This window comes from Uloborus diversus, chromosome 9, assembly GCF_026930045.1.
Source record: "Uloborus diversus isolate 005 chromosome 9, Udiv.v.3.1, whole genome shotgun sequence".
NCBI lineage: Eukaryota > Metazoa > Arthropoda > Arachnida > Araneae > Uloboridae > Uloborus > Uloborus diversus.
In genome coordinates, this window is record NC_072739.1 from 132,124,878 (window position 1) to 132,146,634 (window position 21,757).

At 32.7% G+C, this 21,757-nt stretch overlaps 1 protein-coding gene across 1 annotated transcript in view; it reads left to right on the plus strand.

Moving 5' to 3' along the window:
* LOC129229847 (leucine-rich repeat-containing protein 40-like) overlaps nucleotides 1-11,901 on the plus strand; it is a 70,355-nt gene extending 58,454 nt beyond the window's left edge. The window contains 5 exon segments of the mRNA XM_054864222.1: nucleotides 417-524; nucleotides 1,870-1,980; nucleotides 4,781-4,858; nucleotides 6,701-6,886; nucleotides 11,793-11,901. Of these exon segments, the coding sequence (XP_054720197.1) occupies nucleotides 417-524; nucleotides 1,870-1,980; nucleotides 4,781-4,858; nucleotides 6,701-6,886; nucleotides 11,793-11,901 (592 nt within the window).
* Nucleotides 11,902-21,757: the final 9,856 nt, after the last annotated feature.

Consider the following 21,757-nt stretch of genomic DNA (forward strand, 5'->3'; position numbering starts at 1 on the left):
ACCATCAAATCTCTTTCTCCTGAATATTAAAATTTAGCTCTGCTCTGACCTACTGTGAGATTTGTTTTAATTTACCATAGTGGATTTGGAAGCAAATTCATGTCAATTATTTTGATTGAACACTTAAGAGATTTGTCTTATTGCTAGAGAGTTTAGCAATTTAAAAAAAGTTATTGATGAATACAATTTTAAGTTACAATGTTGTAAGGATTGAGCTCTCTTTTCAAGAAGACTGGAAGTTTAGGCAAGCTCTCAACAATGTTTTTTTTCTTCTTCTTCTTCTTCTTCTTTTTTTTTTTTTTTTTTTTTTTTTTTCACAACAGACATTGTTGACATTTTCTCAAATGCATTTTTTGAAAAAGATCGAAAATTATTTATATTATTATTAAAGTGTTTATTTTTAAAATTCATTATAGCAATAAAAGTATGAATACAATCCAAAGGCAAGTGATAGAAACAGCCTCTGAAGCTGGTGTAACTTCAGTAGATTTGAGTAAAAATAACCTATCTGAAGTTCCAGATTAGTAAGTATTCTTTGTCTTCAATGTCTGTATACTTTAGTTTTTAAATAGAATTTGAAAAAGTGGAAGTGCTGCATGTACAATAAACTAAAATAAAATTTAGTTTTACTTGATTAAATATACTGTAAAAAGTAGCATTTTATATTAACCAAGAAACCACACCAATAGTGTAATCAAGGAAATCAGTTAAATCAGGGCTTCCTAAACTGGGGTTCGTGGACCCTTAGTAAGGGATCCACAGCGAACTTTGAGAGGAAAAAATGTAAAAAAGCATTAAATGATATTTAGATAATGTTTTTGCATTTGAGAACCAGTATTTTCTCCTTTGAAGTATGGAGTGGTCCTTTTAGCTCTACTTCCGGACAACTCCAGATACAATGTCGAAAGATCATGCATAGGTGGTTGAACAGCTTTCCGCTTCGACGAAACTATGCAGCCTTTTGTCATGTGAATATGGATGTTTGACAGACATAATTTCAGACTGCTTCTTGAAATCTACTTTCCAGGATACTTATCCCGTTTTTGGCTTCATCTAGAAAACAAAAAATCCCAACCACTTGTTGGAAAAGTAAAGCCCATTTACCATTAACTTATATGTGTAAGTTCGTAAGTTCCCTCATTACTTGGTCGTATTTCATGATTAAATGACTATGTAATGTGGATATTTTTTCGATGTAGCGTTATTCAATTTACATTTTTAATTGTAAAATATGATTTTAAAATTATGTTGTGAAATGGAGTTTTCTGATGATTGAATTAAATATTTTTTGTTAATTTATTATTGCTAATATATTTATTAAATAATTTATTTTTCAAATATTTTTTATTCCTGGCAATTGATAAAATGAAAAAAAATATTTGTTGGCGTGTTGGAGAGGTGTGATACGAAAATGGTCGAGTTCAGACTCTAGACCCGCTCCTCCATTTACATTTTTAGTTGTAAAATATGATTTTAAAATTATATTGTAAAATTGGGTTATCTGGTAAATGAATTAAGTATTTTTTATTATTCAATACATGCTAATTTATTTTCAATAATTTATTCTTCAAATGTTTTTTGTTCCCGACAATCGATAAAAATCAAAAGAATGTTTGTCGGCGCGTTGGAGTGGTATGATACGAGAATGGTCCAGACCCGTTCCTTGAAAAATTCCTGTGTGTGCTACTGATTTGTATCACATACTGTTTACAAACTTACCTATCTCTTAATAAAAATGTTCAAAGTCTGCATTACAGTGTTTTAGAACAGTAAAGCATTCTAAGTGTTTTCAATGAAGTATATAGTTACAGTTATTGTGCCGTTATGATAGTATATAAGTATGTAGATTGTAAACTTTTCTTGCTTAAGTTTTAGTATGATCTTGCCTAAAATTACTGAGCTCAACTTGGGGCACAACAGATTGTCATCTGTTCCAAGCTTCATTGGATCTGCAGCAAATTTGCAGTTTTTAGATTTAAGGTATCTTAAAATTATTTTTCTGTAAGATTTGTTGAATGCATTTTATTTATTGTTTATTGCACAATAGAGGTTAACAAATTTTGTTTAATTGGTACTAGATAAATACAAAATTTTAAATTGGTACCAAAAAAAGTCTATGCATCTGGTTCCAATACACTGCATTTATGGTCATTACATCAAATGTAGAATAACATCTTAAATGAAAATCAGTTTTTTTTTTTCATTTTTGCATGAATTAATCTGATGGGTTGCTATTTCCCAGATTATAAAATGCAGTTTTGACAGCTTAAACTATGGTTGTTGCTTCAAAAATCTTGAGGTTAAAATCTTCTAGTATGAAATTAAGCTAACAAGTTGAGTTTGTTTTTTTATTGATGCAGTGTAGTGTCTAAATATGCTGAAAAGAAAATGCTATATTAAGTGATCGGTTAGGTAAATTAGGTGAATACAGAGCCTCGTTTTAAATACTATTATGCTCCAAGCAAATGACAGGTTAAGGTGAAATTTAGTTACATCCAGCATTGTATTTTGCATGATTAAAATATGAGGGTGCTAATTGGAAGGGTTGAAAGGGGGAGGAGGTCATAAATGTAATGTTAAGACATAAGTAGGGGATCTGGGATATCTCTATTAAAAAAAGTTAAATTATCTTTGGTTACCTTAAGGGAGGAGGGTCATGAGCCCTGTGGCATTGATCCCCCTTGATCTGCATTACCCCACATTAGCTGGCGTGCTGCAAAATTTGGGGATCGCCAGATTTTCAATAACACTTGCTTGGTCCTTTCCGGCATGCCGGAAAAATCGAGGCTAGGAAAAAAAATAATGTAAAAAATATATGTTCAGCTTAAAAAGTAATATAAGTTCTATACATATCTTATTAGTACAGTATTAATAAACAGTTTAATTTTGTAAAAATATTAACTACTGTCCACCTCTGGCAAGTTGAGCTCCACTGCCCGACCGATTAAACGACCATTAGTTGAAATAGGGGTGAGGAAAAACGGCTTAAGAACTTGCGGATTTAGTTGGCAGTGTATTGCCCATTTGGCGAACAATATTACTCTTCAGGTAAGAAGTAGCAAGCGATACAGGATTTTCTTGCCAATAAGAGGGTTGCAATGGTAGCCCAACCCTGCGCCAAACAGTTCCTCTTCTTGCTGATAGCTCTCCCTCGAAAGAAATAGACTTGCTCAAGGCCATAGATCAACTTCTCAGAGGCAAACAGTAGCAGTGTCATTTGTTATTTTAACAAGAAAAATATTATTCAATAACGAATAATTTTATAAAAAATTAAAACTAGGCAAACATTTAAACAGTAAGTTACCGCCCCTAACTTACCTTTTTAAAAGGAGCCGAAAATAATTTATTTAAAAAAATTATAAATGAATTGCAGTAACAATGATTGGTTCTGGATTGATCTTTTTATTGGCATATAATCAAACCCATTATTAATCACCTACCATAAATAACAAGCACATATTATATGCAATACACAATTTTACCTTTCTAATAAATTTGTTGCAAAATAAACCTTGAATTTTCCAGCATTCTGGTCAACCTCACTTTTTTCCAGTATGCTGGGTTTTTGGTATAAGATTAGAATAACAGAATTACATAGCTGAAAGGAAAAAAGAGGCATTTAAAAAACATGGAGAAAAAGTCCTCCCTCCACTCACTAAAACATAATGAGATTTTAAAATAATTTAGTTTAGTTTAATACTTGGCTAATTAACTTATATTTGGTTTAGCCAATTACCAGGGAATAGTGTGTTGAAATTACAAAATTTTAAAATTAAGTGTCTAAGTATTCAGCAGCTGAATATTTACTTCTCCTCTCCTTTATTTCCTTAACTTAGTGTTCGTCTCTATGTCCTTGTTTTTGTCTTGTCTTTGTCTTGTTGTTTACATCTTTTATATTGCTCAAAATTGTTTCTCAGTTATTCCTTTCAGTTCGTTATTCAAAATGTAAAACTTTGTTTATGTGTTTATTTTGTCAAATTTTTCAAAATTCTAGAAGTTTTATGTCCTTTGCTCCTCGATAAAAATCATTTTTTTGGCTCTTCTTGCCACTCTTCGACAATCCTTTTGGGCAGTATAGCTTACTCAGGCTCTTGCCCCAATAAACTCAATAGATCCAACCAACCTCTTGCTTGCTTTCAAGATAAATATTCATTTTGAATTTTTATCAGTATTCAAATTGGTATGAATATGAATAGATAAGTGTAATTATATGTGTAACCTATTATTAAATTCAAATTAATGTTTTATACTGAACATGTTATGTATAACATATTAATAATTATAAGCATGTTGAGTTAAACATTTAAAAAAAAAAAAAAGGAGAAGAAAAAAAAAAAAAGTTCATTTCAGAGCATATAAATTTGATTAACAGGTATTAATTACATCAAAAATGTATGCTAACTTGATTTTATAAATGTATTTTTTAAAAATACAAAATTGTTTTGGGTATGCATTGAATTAACTCTCTGAAATTTAAAAGCTATCATTTTACTTGATTTTTATTTACTAAAATTATTTTCCTGTTAATCACTCATATAATAATTAAAATTTCTCATAAATCATGACAAGTGTTGCTAGTTTACAGTTCACATGTTTTTCAGCAAGCTTTTGCTCACCAGCAAATTTTGAAACTGAAGTCCTATTGATAGTTTAGACCAGTTTCTGCCCCTTACTTTTAGAGGTCGAAAACCTAACCCCGACGCAAGTTGAACATATTTCTTCATTAACTATTATTTAATCAATTGAGTTGAAAACCATCATTTGCATTATTGTGTTTCAGAAACAACCAACTTCAAAGCTTACCAAGTGAGATCTCAAGCTTAGTCAACCTCAGAGAAATCAATATATGCTTCAATAAGTAAGTTTTTCTGCTAAAATTTCATTGTTTAGACATTGTTACTAAAAATGTATATTATTAATTATCTGTGAAAGTGTTTTGTACTTTGTGTTGTAATTTACCCAAAGCAGTTCAAATTCCATTCTTAAGTCTAATATTTATGTATACCTATTATCCGAGGTAGTGCTATTATCTGAGGAAATGCAACAAAAACATTTTTAAAAAATATTTTATTAAAAAATTAAAACTTATTAATCAATAATTTTTGTCTATATATATATATTTTTTTGTTTTGTTTCTCCATGTAACTCATAGTTAAGGTAGCTTTTACAGAATAATTTCTCAATCTCTAGAAAGCTGATCAAGGACCATTCCACTAAAAAGCTGCCATTTTGTCCCGCACATGACAACTCATGTATATTGTTAAAAAGTAATTTTATAGGCCAATGAACAAATCTTTTGCTTAAGGATTCACACATCTGATTGTGACTTCTTAAGCAACAAATTTTGTTTATTATCCTCTTAAATTATTATTTTTAACTTGAAAGTCGCCCGTCAAGGTATGACAGGTGAAAATTGCTTCTCTTCGCCTACATTTGAACGGAACAATTGCCTGTTTGGTGATATTTTGATTGTTGAAATTTTAATCCTAATTTCAGTGGATTAACCCTAAACTTCTGTGGATAGCGTTAATTTTCAACCACTTTTTTGTTTATTCATTCCCCTGAAATGACAGTCTTACCAGTAAAACAGTTAAGTTACCAGATCCAGTTCAGCCATGTCAAATGAAAGCCTTTCCCTGCATGTCAAATATTACCGAAAAATATCAAATTATCATACTGTGGCATGAGTTACTCAAACACGCGGGTCGATCATCAGCTATTATTTATATGAAGATAATGAAGTAAATATATGAGCTGTCACGTGCGGGTCAAAATGACTTTTCCGTGGAATGGTCCTCTAGAGGTTTTAAGAGTGAGTATTGTATCATTGTAATATCATCCGCATGTTTTTTCTAAGAAAGATTGGAATAAATTTTAGTGTGGGTCTTAATCCAGGACTTCCTATATTATTCTTACTTTGCATTAGTTTGGTAATTGCTCCTATATAGCATCCAAATCCCTCCCTACTAAATGAAATCATATCCCCAAATAGTTGAGGATGTAAAATGTTCAAATGTGCTTTCGTAGTTCTAAATGAGAATGAGTTAGTGTGAGAAAATGAAGGTGATAAAGGTCTTATTAAATAACGCAATAAAAATCTAGTATTATCCATATAGTTTTGTTAACTGTATAGTGGTTATCCTTGTACCCCTTATAGTTTTTCACCTGCTCCAAGTGGAACCAATTGAAAATCACTGGTTAAACCTAGAATATGAATAATTCCTACAGTAGTTCAACTATTCCAGAAATTAAATGTCATGTCTTTCCCTTAAATCAACTCAAACTGATTAAAACATGTGTAAAAATGTAGGTCCATAATAGTGCTTTGTAAGCTGTTCCCATGTTAGTTAAATTAATTAAAACCAACAGTTTTACTATCTTTATTAATGATTAATTTATAAGTATAATATTAGATAGTAGTTTTATTTTTAAATTTAAAACAAAATAGATATGACTCATTAAGTAATAGCAAGGTTTGTAACATGTTCATATACGGGTATATTGCCAAGTCATGACTTATTTGCATACCAATTAAATAGTGGGACATTTTATGTTTTCAAATATTGGTTCATCAAAGAACTAATGTCTTGAAACTCAGTTTTGTGTGAAACATTGATATTATTTAAAATTATCCTCTGAAATCATTGTGATTAGTTTGATTTCTTAGATTTCTCTTTAATGATTTCATTTTGCTTTAAAGGTTTCGTGTACTTCCTCCATCCTTATATGCATTGAAACGACTAGAAATTATTCTTGCATCCGATAACCAAATAGAAGATATTGATGTTTCGGGGCTATCTCAGCTACCCATGCTAGCATCATTAGATTTGCACAATAACAGCATAAAAAATGTGCCACCGGAGCTTGGTAATATGATCCAATTAAGGTAAAGTTGCTCTTTGTTTTTAATGAAGTTTAAGTACAGTCATTCTGGATAACCTAGATTCACAATTTTTTCTATTTGTAATTGCCCCACCAAATAATTAATAGTGTCGTTTCATCTATTCGAATAAAAACTGGAAGCAAATGCCTAAAGTGTTGCATGTAGTAGGGGTTCTCAATCTGGATGCTGAGGCACCCTGGGGTACCGTAAGAAGAGGCGAGGGGTGCTGCGAAGTGTCCAATATATATGTTGGGTAGGTTTTCCAAATAAGGTCATACAGACCAATGAGGCCATCCCCCATTTTTTTACTGTTCGCATGGTAAAAATTCGTTAGATTGTGACTTCATCGTGTTTAGGAAGCCTAACTCATGATAAAGCATTATCAACAAGCAATTTTTAATAACCAGGCAAAAGTGTGTCAAAAGTTTTTCAGGAGGGTGATGTAAAAACTTCCTGATCTCATTTTGCTGTATGTTTTGCTTCTACATTTTTTCACTGTAGGTTACTGTCGTATGAAAAAGAGTTAATTATTGTTCTTGTAGCCTAATTTATGTAGTTCACTATTTCACAACAAAAAATAATATGGGCCATTAAGATCGTAGTTAGCCTTCTTAGCACTCCGGTGTCCTTATAATATGATACTGGTGTATCAGTGAAGGATATGATCATGTGCTGCATTTGCTGCTAATATATGCATGAGTTGTATGCATGAGTGACAAACGTACAGAAAATAAACAAATTAATCAGTTGCCCTGAATATGACGATTGTTCATTTTACTTTACACGAAGTCAACATGAAGTTTTTGGTAATGTTTTTGATGTTATCAAATGTGGTTTAGTGTATATATTTATTGCCATCAAAGACTTTCAATTTGTTTTCGCTTGAGAGTACTTTTTGGCGTTTTTGTTTTTAATTCTTCTTGAGGTAATCTTTGCTCGGAATTTTCTTTATAATAAGGGTTGATGTGCCTAATAAGATCAAACCACTTTTCTGTACTAAAACTGCTGAAAAAGATAACTGAAACTAAAATTTTCACTTGGTTTTATATTTTTTCTGTGTTTTTATGAGTCATCCAATGAATAGCAGAGGCTGCAGCTGTTCAATTATCAAGAAGCAAGATATTAGCTTTTGAACCTTAAGGTAATCTTATTTGGCACACTAATGCACTAATCTCAAAAATAAAAATGGACTAGGGTGCCGTAAGAAAATTCTAATTCTTCAAAGTGTGCTATGAGTCGGAAAAGTTTGAAAACCCCTGGTATATAGCTATCCAAATCAAGAAATAGTTATTTAAAAAGCCATTTGAAGGAATTTCATATTTCAATTCTGTCATTCAGGGTCACTTAGAACATTGATAGAAATGGGACAAAAAAAAAAGATTTCATTTAAAGAAGTGATATAAGCAGACCTGCCAATTCTCACGTTTTTCACGAGAGACTCCCGTTCTCTGTCCATCTCTTCCAGTTTTACGTTTAAGTGTCAATTTCTCTCGTTTTGTTTCAGATTTTTTATTTTATCATTATTTTGTCGTAATTTATCAAGATTTTCGTTTGTAAAAAAGAAATCTGTTTTTCTAGTCCTGTTTAAAGGACACTACCATAGCTTCTCTACTTTTCCAAGATCCAATGGCACCACTGTTCTGTACAGTATGTCATATGCACATGGTAAAAAGGCTTAGGCAACACCCATGATAGCAAGATGCCGTTTTAAGGTACAGTGATCATAAAAAGTCCAATTGCCTTCCTAATACTATTTTTATTAAGCCTTTGCCCTAATACTAAGGCAAACTGGATTAAGCTCCTTAGCCTGATGTTACTTACCCATATTATGCCAGTTTGGATGCTGTTTTTCCTTAAAACCAAAAGCAGAAGTGCTAATAAGATTCTTTGGAATCCCTATTGCTGGCCCCGAGACAGCAATAAGGATCCTTTTCTGACAACGTGATCAGCCTTTTCATAACTTAGTAATTTAAACTTTGTGTGAGATATGTGCTGAAGAAAAGGCTTCAGAAAGTTATCAAAGGAAAAAAGTTTAAAATTAAGAATGCTCAATCGGGTCATTAAGAATGTTTTATTAATTCGTTGCTCAAAAACCTTTTTCAAGAAAGATGTGTGTTGCTGTTCACTCTGCCCAGCCCACGGATTATATGGAGTAGGTAAACATTCATTTAAGAGAAGTTTATCTTAATGAGGGGGAAAAGTAAAAATTTGATGTGTGTGTGTTCCACTGATTTCAATGTATTTAGGGCATTCAAAAAGTAAGTTACACTTGTTTCCCCATAGATTTCAGCATCTGTAACAAGAAGGAAATGTGCGCAGATGATACTTTAGTTCCACAGCCCAACTGCAACAATTTCATTCGGATAGTTTGAATTGTTGCTGTGTAGTACGAGAAAAAAATGGCACGGCAACTGGAAACGTACTACAATGTTGAAGTTCGCGGAACAGTACGTTTTTTGTGGGCAAAACGTTTAACAAGTACAGAGATTTATCGTGTTATCCTCTTGCACGACAATGCAAGACCTCACAAGCAGTGGCGTACCGAAGGGGGGGGGGGCAGAGGGGGCGGTCCGCCCCAGGCCCTGCTTTGACATAGGCCCCTAATTTTCAATTTTTGGTTTTCACCAATATTGTCGCATATCTTGGATCTTGTTTTGAATGCTTAAACAAGTTGACTTAATAAATCATAATTTTTTTTAAGAACAAATATTTGTTCACAGTGACTCCTCTTCGGGATCAATGGAGGGTTTATGATACCCAGGCCCCGCTTTGACACAGGCCCCAACATTTTAATTCATTTTCTTTTTCGCCAGACCTGCCTTATGTCATGGTTTAGATAAATAAAAAGTTGTCTTTTTATGTAGAGTGAATATTGTCTCAGTGCCTCTTGCCTAAACAAAGAGAGGGCAAATTATGTCCCACAGGCCCCGCTTTGACATAGGCCCCGAAATTGTATCTTATTTTTTTCCAATAGACCTGTCATATACATCATGATTAGAAATATTAATTAGTTGCCTATATATGAGAGTATATACCATAAATTTTGTTAAATATGACTTTTTTTTCAGTGACCCGTCCTAGTGTACAAAGGCACATGAGCGCTTGGGTCACAAATTTAATGGGGGCTCCAAATTTTTAAATTAACCAAATCTATAAAAATCGTTTGCTTTTATTTTGTTAAGTGCTTTCAGCAAAGTTTTATGCATTTCTTTTTTCAAACAATTAATTAAAAACAAATGCATAACAGATGCACGTTTATAATTTTTAGTCATTACAGTATACAGCTAAAATATCTGTTTTATGTTTTGTTTTGTGTATTAAGACTACGACGGTCTAGTCTTAATTCATACACTATTCTTGAAACCAAATTCAAACATATAACCAAGAAAATCCATTCATAAATTAGCAGTTGTCTATCCTTTGTGGCATTGGAAGAATCAGCCAGATAATTTTTTTTTTACCAGCTGCACTTCTGTGGTTTTAAGTTTCGTCTCCTGCCCGAAGCTATAACTTTTAAGAGCAAATCGGACGGACCCCTTCTGACTCAAGCAAAGGGGACTTCCTTTTTGCTATGCCTCTATCGACAGCATAAAACTGTTTAATTGGTCAATCCTTCGGGACTTTTGACCTTGACTGCATAATACCTCCTGCCATCCATTCTATACTCAATTGCAAGCTTACTTGACTATGGAGAAATGAGCTGCAGCCAAGCGAAAGAAATAGTTCCTAGCGCTTTGTCCGATAATCGGGGGAAATTACTCTCTCCGCTTTAGAAATCGGTTCTATATTTTGAATGCCCTCATTTCTACACATGCATAAAAGGTCAGTAAAATGTAGTTACTAATATTTTTAAAAAATATTTCAATTCATGAGTACTAATTGAATTTTGTAATGAAGAATTGCAACTTCTATACAACTAGATTAGAATTAGCTGCTTTAATTTGTTTTATATGTTTTTAAATATATACTTGGATGTTCAGATGCAATAAATTTTTAAGATATAATATAATTTTTAGACTTTTTTCTGTTTTTGATATTTTCTGACAGAGCAAAATTTTATTAAAAATATAGTATTTACTTAATTTCACTTAAAACCATGTGTTTTACTGTGGTATTTACAATAGTGTCCGAAATCAAACCAACACTACCTGAAATATGTAAAAATGTACCACTTAAAGTAATTACTGTAATATATGGTATGTACACATAGTTTGAGAAACTTCAGTTTCAATACCAGATAGGCTCCCATTTCGAATAGCGCCCCTGGCCCCCATTCGTCTTGGTACGCCACTGCTCACAAGGTGCGCACAATACAGGATTTGCTTCACAGTTTTGGATGGAAGGTCTGGCAGCATCCACCCTACAGTCCCGATCTGGCGCCCTGCGACTTACACGGGTTCGGCAAACTCAAAGAACATTTGGGTGGAAGAGAATTTACCAGAGGTCACCAGGTTCAGACAGCTGTTCTAAGCTGGCTCAAGGACCAGGGAGCGAGTTTCTATTTTCGGCATTGAACGATTAGTGCTACAGTTCGATGAATATCTGCAGCAACTGGGAGATTTTGTAGTAAAATAGAGTGATGGTGTCTGTGTCATATTGTATTGTTGCACACTTCTCAATAAAGTGTTTTTTGACCTAAATTGTTCGAGTGTAACTTACTTTTTGAAAGCCCCCAGTCGCTCTGCTTATTTTCGAATAACATACATCTGCAAAAGCTTATGTCCCTGAAAACTAATAGATGCATCCATTTTTGCCTGTAAACCAGACTTTCCTTTCCATCTAATCCGTGGTCAAACTGTATGTCAGTGTTTTTTCTTAAAATTAATCTTTTGTTTGAAAGCTATGCATTATTTTTTAGGTGTATGCCGAAAATGACCAATATCCGTACATTTATTTATTTTATTTTTAGGTCTTTGCTACTTGATGGGAACTTGTTTAGGAATCCTCGACCAGCTATTTTGTTGAAAGGAACAATTGCACTGCTGGAATTTCTGAGAAGTCGTATACCACAAAGCTAATGCTGAGCGATAGTTTCATATGTTTGAAGTTATGTTCCTCAACAAATTCTTTTGAAGAAAAAAATCAAATTGTTGCTCTTTTTTTTTTTTTTGATGAAAACATTTATTAAGGGAGATAGGATTTACATAATTGTAAGTTGGGGGGAAATTTTCTAGTAACATAGTCTTTAATTGCTCTTTGAAAAATACTCTTTATGATTTTAATTAGAATTATCTCTTTCTAATGAGGTTTCTTTAAAAAGGAAGAAAAAACCCGACTATTAAAAGTTGGTAATCATATTTAAAAAAAAAAAAAACAATGGAATAACATCAATAGTGCACAAATTTACAAAACAATTCTTGTTTTGGGGGTTAGATGGAACCCTCTTTTTATTGCAGAAAATGTGAGCTTATGGATGAAAATATATCCAACAAAAGTTCTACTGTTAGCATTGAAAAAAGACGTTTCTTGTAGCCCTGAACCACATGTCTTAATTTTGGCAGTTTTATGCTTTATAAAAGTTTTATTGTCTTATACTGTTTAATGCAAAGGTTTTATTGTTGTTGTCTTTGTAAATATATATCTATATATACCAACTCTTTCCGTTTTTTTTTTTTTTTTCAAAAGTGAACAATAAAGATGATCTCATTCAACAAAATAAAGTGGCAGCTGTTTTGTGGACTATTCGTAGACGGAACCTTAATTTTGGAAAATTGTTGGTTTGAGTGCAGCAATTTAATAAATTAATTGTATAAAATGTTTATCAATGTTAAAATATCCTACTGGGAAATTAATTAATGTATCTCAAAAGTACTTTTCAGAGTCAATATATGGCTTGTTTGGAAAAAGAGTGCCATAATACGAAATTTTTAATTTTGGTTATGTTTTCTCCCTAAAGAGCTTCAAATGACAATATCTTCTTGGGAAAATAATGGTAGATTTTTGTTCTAATATTAATCACTGGAGAGCACAGCAAATTTACCTTTCTTACAACAAATTTTTTGAAGAGTTAAACTTCAAACGCTTCGCATGTAAAATTTCATTTCTTCGTACTGTGGCATTCTTCTTCTAAACAATAATTGCTTACTGAAATTGATCTTTTAATAAAGCAATTAAGAGGCAGTATTGTGCTGACATAAGTCTAAAAGATGTCAGAGTTTCATTCTGAAATATCTTTACATTAAATAGTATGTAGTATTTATCACACACTGTTAACCACCAAGTTACCAATAGTTTTACTTTTGCCTAAAAGAGAATTAGTTCTATCCTGACTGCTACTTCATGCTTAAGTTTCTCCAGACATTTTGTGATTTCAACTAAATAACTGCAGGCACGTTGTGATAATACTTCACCCTGAATGCTTTCTCCTCAATTATATCTACAAACAAATAATTTTTCTTCTATACAGATGTAAATCATAATAACTTCATCAACGTGCAGTTTAATCTATTTGATAAGGTTTTGTGTGATGTTTTGAATTTCTTGTAAAATGTACTGAGTATAATTTAAAACTGCATTTGATTAGATTGTTTACCAGCTCAATTATTTTATCGTTCTAGAGTCAAGTCTATATTTTTTTCCCACTACGTGTTAATTCATATCAGTAGTTTAAATGCTTTAGCTCTTTCTACAATTAGCGTTTATGAAATTTGATGCTCAGTGTGTTTTTTGATGATGAGCTTCGACACATTCTATTCGAAAACAAAACTTTCCACAGCAAGAAAATTTTCATAGGTTATATTCTCGGTACGTTATTTTAGTGCAACTCCTGTCAGGAAAGTTGAAATGTAAGTTTATGTACTTTTTATGCAGATATTTACAAATTTGGGCATTTTTATCTATTGTTTCATCGTGCCAAATTTACGAATTGTAGAATTTTTGAAATTAGTTTATTACTGTAACAGACAAACAGAGCAAAAAGTGCTGCAGTATCAAGTTTTTGGAATTGATTTTCAATTAAGTTGCATTTTATGTGTGATGTGCTTTATTTTCCATTTTGTGTCCCATTAACCTATTTTTATATCAAAACTAATTTTGGTGAAATCTTGTGCTGCATATGGTTCCTGAAACTGTTGAATATAGGATAGTTTACTTGTTGATAGAAATGAGACAGTTATAAGAACTTGTATTGCTAATGAACCCACAGCTTATCAACATAACTGGTTGTAAATTTATTTAAAAAAAAAAAAAATTCAGAGTTGCATGTTTTGTTGAAGCCAGTTATATCATCCCAATTTATAGGCAAATTTTTTGTTTTCGTTTCTTGTCTTAAAAAAATCCAAGTGGTGTAACAATGTGACTTGCAAACCTTTTTTTTTTTTTTTTTTGTGTTTCCATTATTTCCCCAGATTTATGGGGATTAAAAAAAAAAATTATATACATTTTTTCACCCTGTATTATCACAATTTTCACCAACACACAACTTGGTTTGCAATAACATGTTTTAGGGGTATGTTCTATCTGATAAGTTGCTACTTTCAACAGCATTTATAATTGCTTGAATATTTTTGCAGAGCAAAACCAATATTTTTTACTAAAATTTTGTTTAGTTTTTAAAAATGAATTTAATAACTTCAAGACAAATTATTAAAATCATTTGTTGAAAAAAAAAAATCTGTGATCGTCACTCCAAAGAATTAATTCTTGTTTGAGATTGTTGTGGTACTAATTTCTTGCTGGTGAACAGTTAGAAAATCGTTTTCTAATATAAAAGTCACATGTTCCTCTGTAAAATGTAAATGTTAAACTTGTGTGAGAAGAAAATATGAGATAAGGTGGATAATTTTTGATTTTGGTTAAATTCCACTTTGACAGTGGAAGCTCTTTATTGGGAGACTTTCAATAACTGAGGGGGGAGGGTGTCCCACGAGGTGCATTGCATAGGGAAGGGAGTTGGAGCTTGAAATCATCCTCCAGAAAAACAGAGCTTATAACTCCTTAAACTGTATTGCCAATCCTATTAATTTAATATGGTTATATGTAATGATTGTTATCAGCAAACTCTCTTGCATCCAGAAAAAAGTATTGACTTATTATGACACCCTTCCTTCCCCTGCAGGAGAAAATGCTGGCTATTCTAGTGAGTTTCACTAAACATTACATATAGCGATACTCACTCAAATATGACAACATTGATGTGCTGGAAACTTCTGATTGTATAGCAACCCCTGCTCTTTTCCCAGTCCTGTCTTGCTGGTATCCATTTGGAACTGTGTTGTAAATAGTAGCAGAACTGCCTTAATTTTCTATTTGAAATTAATTGACTGTAATTAACCACCTTGCAGTTCTTGACGAGATGTCTCGTCCATTTAACATGTAATTCTGGGATTATCCAACCGCAAAGGGTTAACATAATTAATTTTTATGTCATCCTAACTGAACATTTTATTTCTTATTTGCTATTAGTATTTTATTGGATCACAAGATTATATGTTTGCATTTTATTTATTTCTTTTTTGGGAGTAGGGGTGCTCATCTGTATGAATGGCCTTTGCCCTATTGGTGCATACAAATTTGCTGCTCACTTTGGTGCTTGCATTGATGCAATTAAAAATACTTTCTTACCTGGAGATGGCTTCAAGTTTGGCGATTTTCAGCTTTGCAGGATTTACCCCAGTTATCGAAAGTTTCTATTTCTACAATAAAAAGACAATGTTTCGAAACAGTAATTTTAACATATGAGTTTTGACTCAGCTCCTATTTAAAGATAATTATCGTGCATTATGGAAATATGTCTTGACTTCTCACACAGCACCCCACATAGTCTTTAAAACACAAGTTTCTGTGTTTTTACATTATCCAGGGGGTAAAAATAAATGATGTGGCTCTAATCTTGCTGCAAGAACAGAATGTGCTTAAATTACTGTGATATGTAAAAAGTATATAATTTTTCTACATAGCATTCTATTTTGTACTGTCATATACTTTGTTATTGTTCTTAAATTTGTTCAAGTTGCTTCATGGTTTGTTTATTTGAACGGAAATCAGTCCCTTTTTGGCAGACTAACTATAATTAGTTTGATTCAAAGCAAATTTTGCTGCCTTTCAATTCACCTTTTTTTTTTTTGTATTACTTTTATGTCAATTTCATTGTCAAGTGTGGAAAATATTTGGTCTATAGAAAAATTCTGTCAATTTGTGAAGAGGTATAAAATGATGCAGCTTTATCACCTTTCATGATTTTTATTGTAGAATAGAGTTTTTACTGTTACTTATGTCCTTTTGCCAACCTGGGGGTTTCAGTCAAATGATGTTATTCTTTGATGGGGGGGGGGGGAAGCTGCGTGTAATTGTGAATTTGTGACAATGGGGAGGGAGGGGGGTAACAAGAAGTGTGACATTGCATATTTCATTTGAAAAAAAAAAAAAAAACATTTTTATGACAATATGGTTATATAGTAGAACATAGACGGCTCGTATGGGTCAAGAGGGACAACAGCCCCCTCACCTTCAAAAGTAAAGGGGGGTCTTGCCTTTTTTTTGCCCAATTTTCAGAGTTAAAAATTGATAATCAATGGAAAAATTATTTTTTATAAGTTAGATTGATTTTTTTTTTCCACCAAAGTAACAACTGAAAATTCTAAATAAATTAACTTTTCTCATCCTATTTCATAAAAATGGAACTTTCAACCGGAAGGGGAGTCTGCAGTGGTCATCCGTGCCGATTTTTGAGGCCATATTTTACATTTTTTGTGAGGTCATAGAATCACAAATGTTAAAAGCCTTTAATACAACCCCATTCTACAAAAAAAAAAAAACCAGCTTCCGTGTCCTGTGCCCTCTAAATCTACCTCTAAACCTGTACTTTTTTCTGACCCCCCCACTTTTTTGGTGTACCAGCTGCCTACGTAATAGAGTATGAAAGGTGAGAAACAGAGAGAGATGTGTTGGAAAATAGCGTGACACCATTTGTAGACCACCCTTTGATGGAAGTCCCCTAACACCCTCGTCTTTGGAAGGCAAGAACTCAAGTAGAGCGTTTTGTCGTCTTCATTGAATTTACTTTTCTCATCAAAAGATATGTTTGAAAGGGGAATAAGCGAAAATTGGAGTATGGTGGTTGTGAAAGAATTTTCCGAACTAGATCTGCGATGTACTGGCGAGCTTGCAAAAAGAGAGCATGTGGTCAGTTGGTTGGGTTTAAAGGTGCAAGAGCCCTTGGGGGCTTTTCTGCACCAAACAATTCTTTATTTTATATTATTTATTTTTCACTTGAGTATAAAGATAGGAAGAGGTAAAAGTAAACATGTTTTGAAATAAAAGGCACAAAACTTCAAGCAGCTTAAAATAAAGTTATGAAAACATGTAAACAAAGTAATAAATTTATAAAAAATCGTTGAGACAATATACTGACAATAAACGTCGAATAATAAGAAAAAGACAAAACCACATAATGACAAGACAAACAAATTAAAAAGTTGAAACCAATCTCCTGCATGTAGTCAGACATTGTCATGATGCAGTATGATATACTTCCTGTTTTGACATTATCAGTCTCTCATTATGCTCACCAGAACCCTCACGCATCGATTTTCACTTTTTCCACTTTTATAAAACTTTTTTCGTGGAAAAAAAATTCAAAAATGCGGAAGATGTCAGAACAGCATACTTGAGTCTTTTGCATCCCATAGGTCTTCTTTGAAAATGAAATTTGTGAATTGCAATCATATTGGTGCAGAGACCTATGCAGGAACTGAAATTAAATCTTACTGGAAATATTGTTAACTATAGTGAAAACTATCATTTTTTTTCATAACTGATAGATGTTTCCGGTAGACCTAATAATTCGAGTGTTTTCATATAATAATGTTTGTATTGTTCTTCTGATCACTTGATTATGCTCGATGATTTAGTAGTGTTTCTGTTTGATCTTTTGTCTAGAATCATTGTACTTTCCTTAATTGTAATTATTTAATGTAACTACTAATTTTATGCAACACTTCTATATTATTTTGTTTTCGCAATTGAAGTGAGAGTTAAAAAAAATGAACTATACAATCAATTTTTTATGTTAATTTATTCTTACCTTATTATTTAGAAACTAAAAAGCATTTTTAAAGAATCACCTTTTTGAGAATCATTGTAAATTATTACATAACAGTTTAGTATTAGTTAAGATGAGCTCATACTGTGCTATTGATTTGCTTGTGAACACAGATGTGTCTATCAATTTAACAGAATTGCCAAAGTAACAATGTTGTGTAGCAAAAAGAGCAAGTACTGTCTGACCACAGATTATATGGAAAGGCTAATATCAGGTTTACAGGCAGGAATGAACGTGTCTATTACTTTTCAGGGATAGTATTTTTTCTAATACAGATGTGCGCATTTGCCTCTTAATTATTTTGACTCAGTTTTTAAAAATGACAATTTATTCACTGCAATAATTTTTTAAATCAAAACTATATGTCTCACTCAAAAATTAATTGATTTATTTTGTTTACAACATAATTTTGAGCTTACCATTTTGCTTCTAAATTTCCAAACGAAATAAAAACACTTTATTATCTTTCTGTTGTTTGCATAAAAAATTTATTTTGTTTCCACTCATTTTCACCTCAATGAAGACAGTCCTCATATAAATAATTGCCCGTGATCGAGTAAACTGTGTGTTTCAACAATGAAACTCGTGCCACAGCATTATAATTTGATAACATCCGTTGGTAATGTTTAACATGCAGGGAAAGGCTTTATTGTGGCTAAACTAGATCCGGTAACTTAACTGTTTTACAGGTAAGACTGTCATTTCAGGGGAATGAAGAAACGGAAAAAAAATGGTCAACTTTTAACGCTATCTACTGGAGTTTAGGGTTAATCCACTGGAGTTAGGGTTGCAATTTCAAATATCCAAATATCACCAAACAGGCAATGACTTCATTCAAGTGTAGAAGCAATTTTTGCCTGTCATACCTCGACTGGTCCCATCTCTATTTTTTCCTTCTTCCCTGCTAGATTCATTCAGATTTAATCGTTTTAACTGTCCGATTGCCAAATTACTTACCATCCGTGGTTAAACAGTATCTTTACTCTTAAAACATTTTCAGAAGGCGAATTGCAGAAGTTAATTTTGAAGCTCTGTTAGTTCTAATCATTTTGTAGCTTCATAATTAACACATTCTTAAAATTGCATTTTTTTAACCAATCTGTTTGTTAAAGCATTCCAAAGGTTAAAAATGAGATGTTTCTCTCCCTCCCTCTCTTTTTTTTTTTTTTTGTAAGTTTTTAGCGTATGTATAATTTTTATATTGCATTTTATCTTTTTTGCTAAGTTTAACTCTTTGTTCAGTATCATTTAGGGCCTGATTTACCATTAGGCTCATGAGATCTAGCCTGGGGACTCATTAGGCCCCCAAAAAATTATTGACCATAGGGAAAATTATGCCTCATATGGTTTTAACTTGTTTATGATGGTGTTTAAAATAAAGATCCATGTAAAAAGTGCATAGCAATATGGGTTTTGACATCAAAACAGCCTTTTTTCTTGTCTAGTCTTTCACTTAGGTAGTTTACACCCCTCAGTGTACCCTAACCTTAACATGCATAATTACAAAAAAAAAAAGTGCAGTTGCCCTTTAATTGTCCTGTTCAAAGGTGTGTCTGGCCTTCTGTCCTAACATTTCTAAATCAGGCCCTGGTGTTATCTGATGCAATATCTAAAACATTATTTTCTTTCTTTATATTTATTATAAAAATTTATAAATCAAGTGTATTATGTAACAAAACTATACAGAGAATAAAATTATTCAAACCGAGAACTGTTAACTTTTGTGTGTGTGTGTGTGTGTGTGTGTGTGTGTGTGTTTTTTTTTTTTTTTTTTTTTTTTCATTTAATGGTGTAAGAGCTTCAACAGACTTATATACCAAATAAAGTTTCAGTCTCCATAAACTCCTTACTGTTTCTTGAACTTGAGAACGATAGTGGCATTTCTCAGAACACAATACCCTTGATAAAGAATCTGCATTACCGTGAGACAAGCCTTTTCAGTGTTTAATGCAGTGTCATATTCCTGGAGCTGCTGTATCCACCTGCCCTTCTGGATTTTTGAAACTTAAAAGCCAAGTTAGCGAGGCATGATCAGTCTGTTCCAAAAAATTACAACCATAGAGGTAATGATGGAAAGGTTTTATAGCCTTAACCATGCCCAGCAATTTCTTTCTAATAACACGGTGATTTCACTTCGGCTTTGATAAGCATTTGCTTCAGTAAGTAGTGATATGCAAATGCCCGTTTATTTCTTGAGGTATAACAGCTCCGACTCTGTCGTAGTTAGCATTCCTGTCAAGGATAAAGGGTTTTTCAGCCTGAGGATATAACAAGATAGGCCTTGATGTTAAAGCCTCCTTCAGTTGCCGAAGTGCTTCCTCGCATTCTTTATACCATTTAAATATTTGTTTGCATTCGTTATCTTGTATAAAGGTCGTGCAATGGTGGAAAACCCTTCACAAATTTCCTATAGTACATGCAGAGCACCAGGACAACTCCCAATTCCTAACAGCAGATACATTGTTTGGATCAGTTCACCTTCAGCGGAGTTGATATGGCCAAGGTAGTTCACTTCACGGCGGAACAAGTTCTACATTTGGGCGAGCTTAACTTCAAGTTGACTTCCTTAAGCTTTTGCAGCACCTTCTTCCTAAGGTTAGCCAGATGTTCTAGGTAGACCAGACAGGATTCGTTAGAGAGTCCTGGTAACACTATCTCCATGAGACGCTCGATTGTTGCGGATGCATTGCAGAGACTGAAGGGCATCACCTTAAACTGCCATAAGCCATGTCTTGTCATAAACACTGTTTTCTCTCGGTCGTCAGGGTGTATCTTTGTCTGCCAGCTGCCAGTAACCGATCTTCAAATCCAAAGTCAAAAAACACTTATGCTCAGAAAGGGTATCTGAAATGTCTTCTATACATAGAAGAGGGTAATAGTAACTTTTTCTTGGTGGTTTTATTCAGCTGCCGATAATTGTTGCAAAATCTGGTGCAGCAATCTTTCTGTCGGACCGGGGCTCATTACTAGCTCTTTGGCTTCGACTTCGGGAAGTTTTAAATCTCACCTTTCTAATTCCAAACAAAGTCATTTGGCGTATTACGAGCTATAAGTGAGAAGCAATCTCACAGTGAGAAAGACTTGCCGTTTGGGGGGGGGATATGACGTCGTTTTGTAGGCGTGGCGTAAGATGAACCAATAAGAGATTGCAGCGTGAAAATTTGAAATGTTGTTTCTATGTAGATTTTTGATTTTCAATAGTCGCTTTTTTCTTCCATATGTTACAAATATTTTTTTTATAACTAACAAAATTTCAATAATAATTATAGATATAAAATTTACGGAAGTTTGCGGCGGTGGGGGAAAAAACAAACTTCTGAATTAAAATGGAAAAATTGATTTTTTAAAAATTAAAATGTATTTAATTGATATATTTTTTTCAAAAGCATTAAAAATGTTCAATATTTAAGGGTGTATGTTATTCACGGCAATTTGTTTTCTTTTAAACATACATATATACATGAAACTTATTCTATTAAATTAAATTCGCCACTAGCTTTCTTTGCTCAAACTGTTAGAGATTATCCAAATTAGACAAATTACACTGTGCGACAAAAAAAAAAAAAAAAAAAAACCTTCAAAATGCTTCTGATATAATTCTTGCTGACTCTTATGTAAAAGATCCCCTAACAGGTAAAGTTTCAAGAGTTAAGGTAAGCTTGAGCGAAAATGAATGGAATAAACGAAAAATTTAGCCAGATTACAACATATTAAGCATATTGTTACAAGTTCGGCGCAGCTTCAAACTTTCTTTAAATGGCGACACAGTTCTTGAGAAAAACACAGAAGATTTATTTACAACTATGTACAAGAAATATCGTTAACAACTGCTA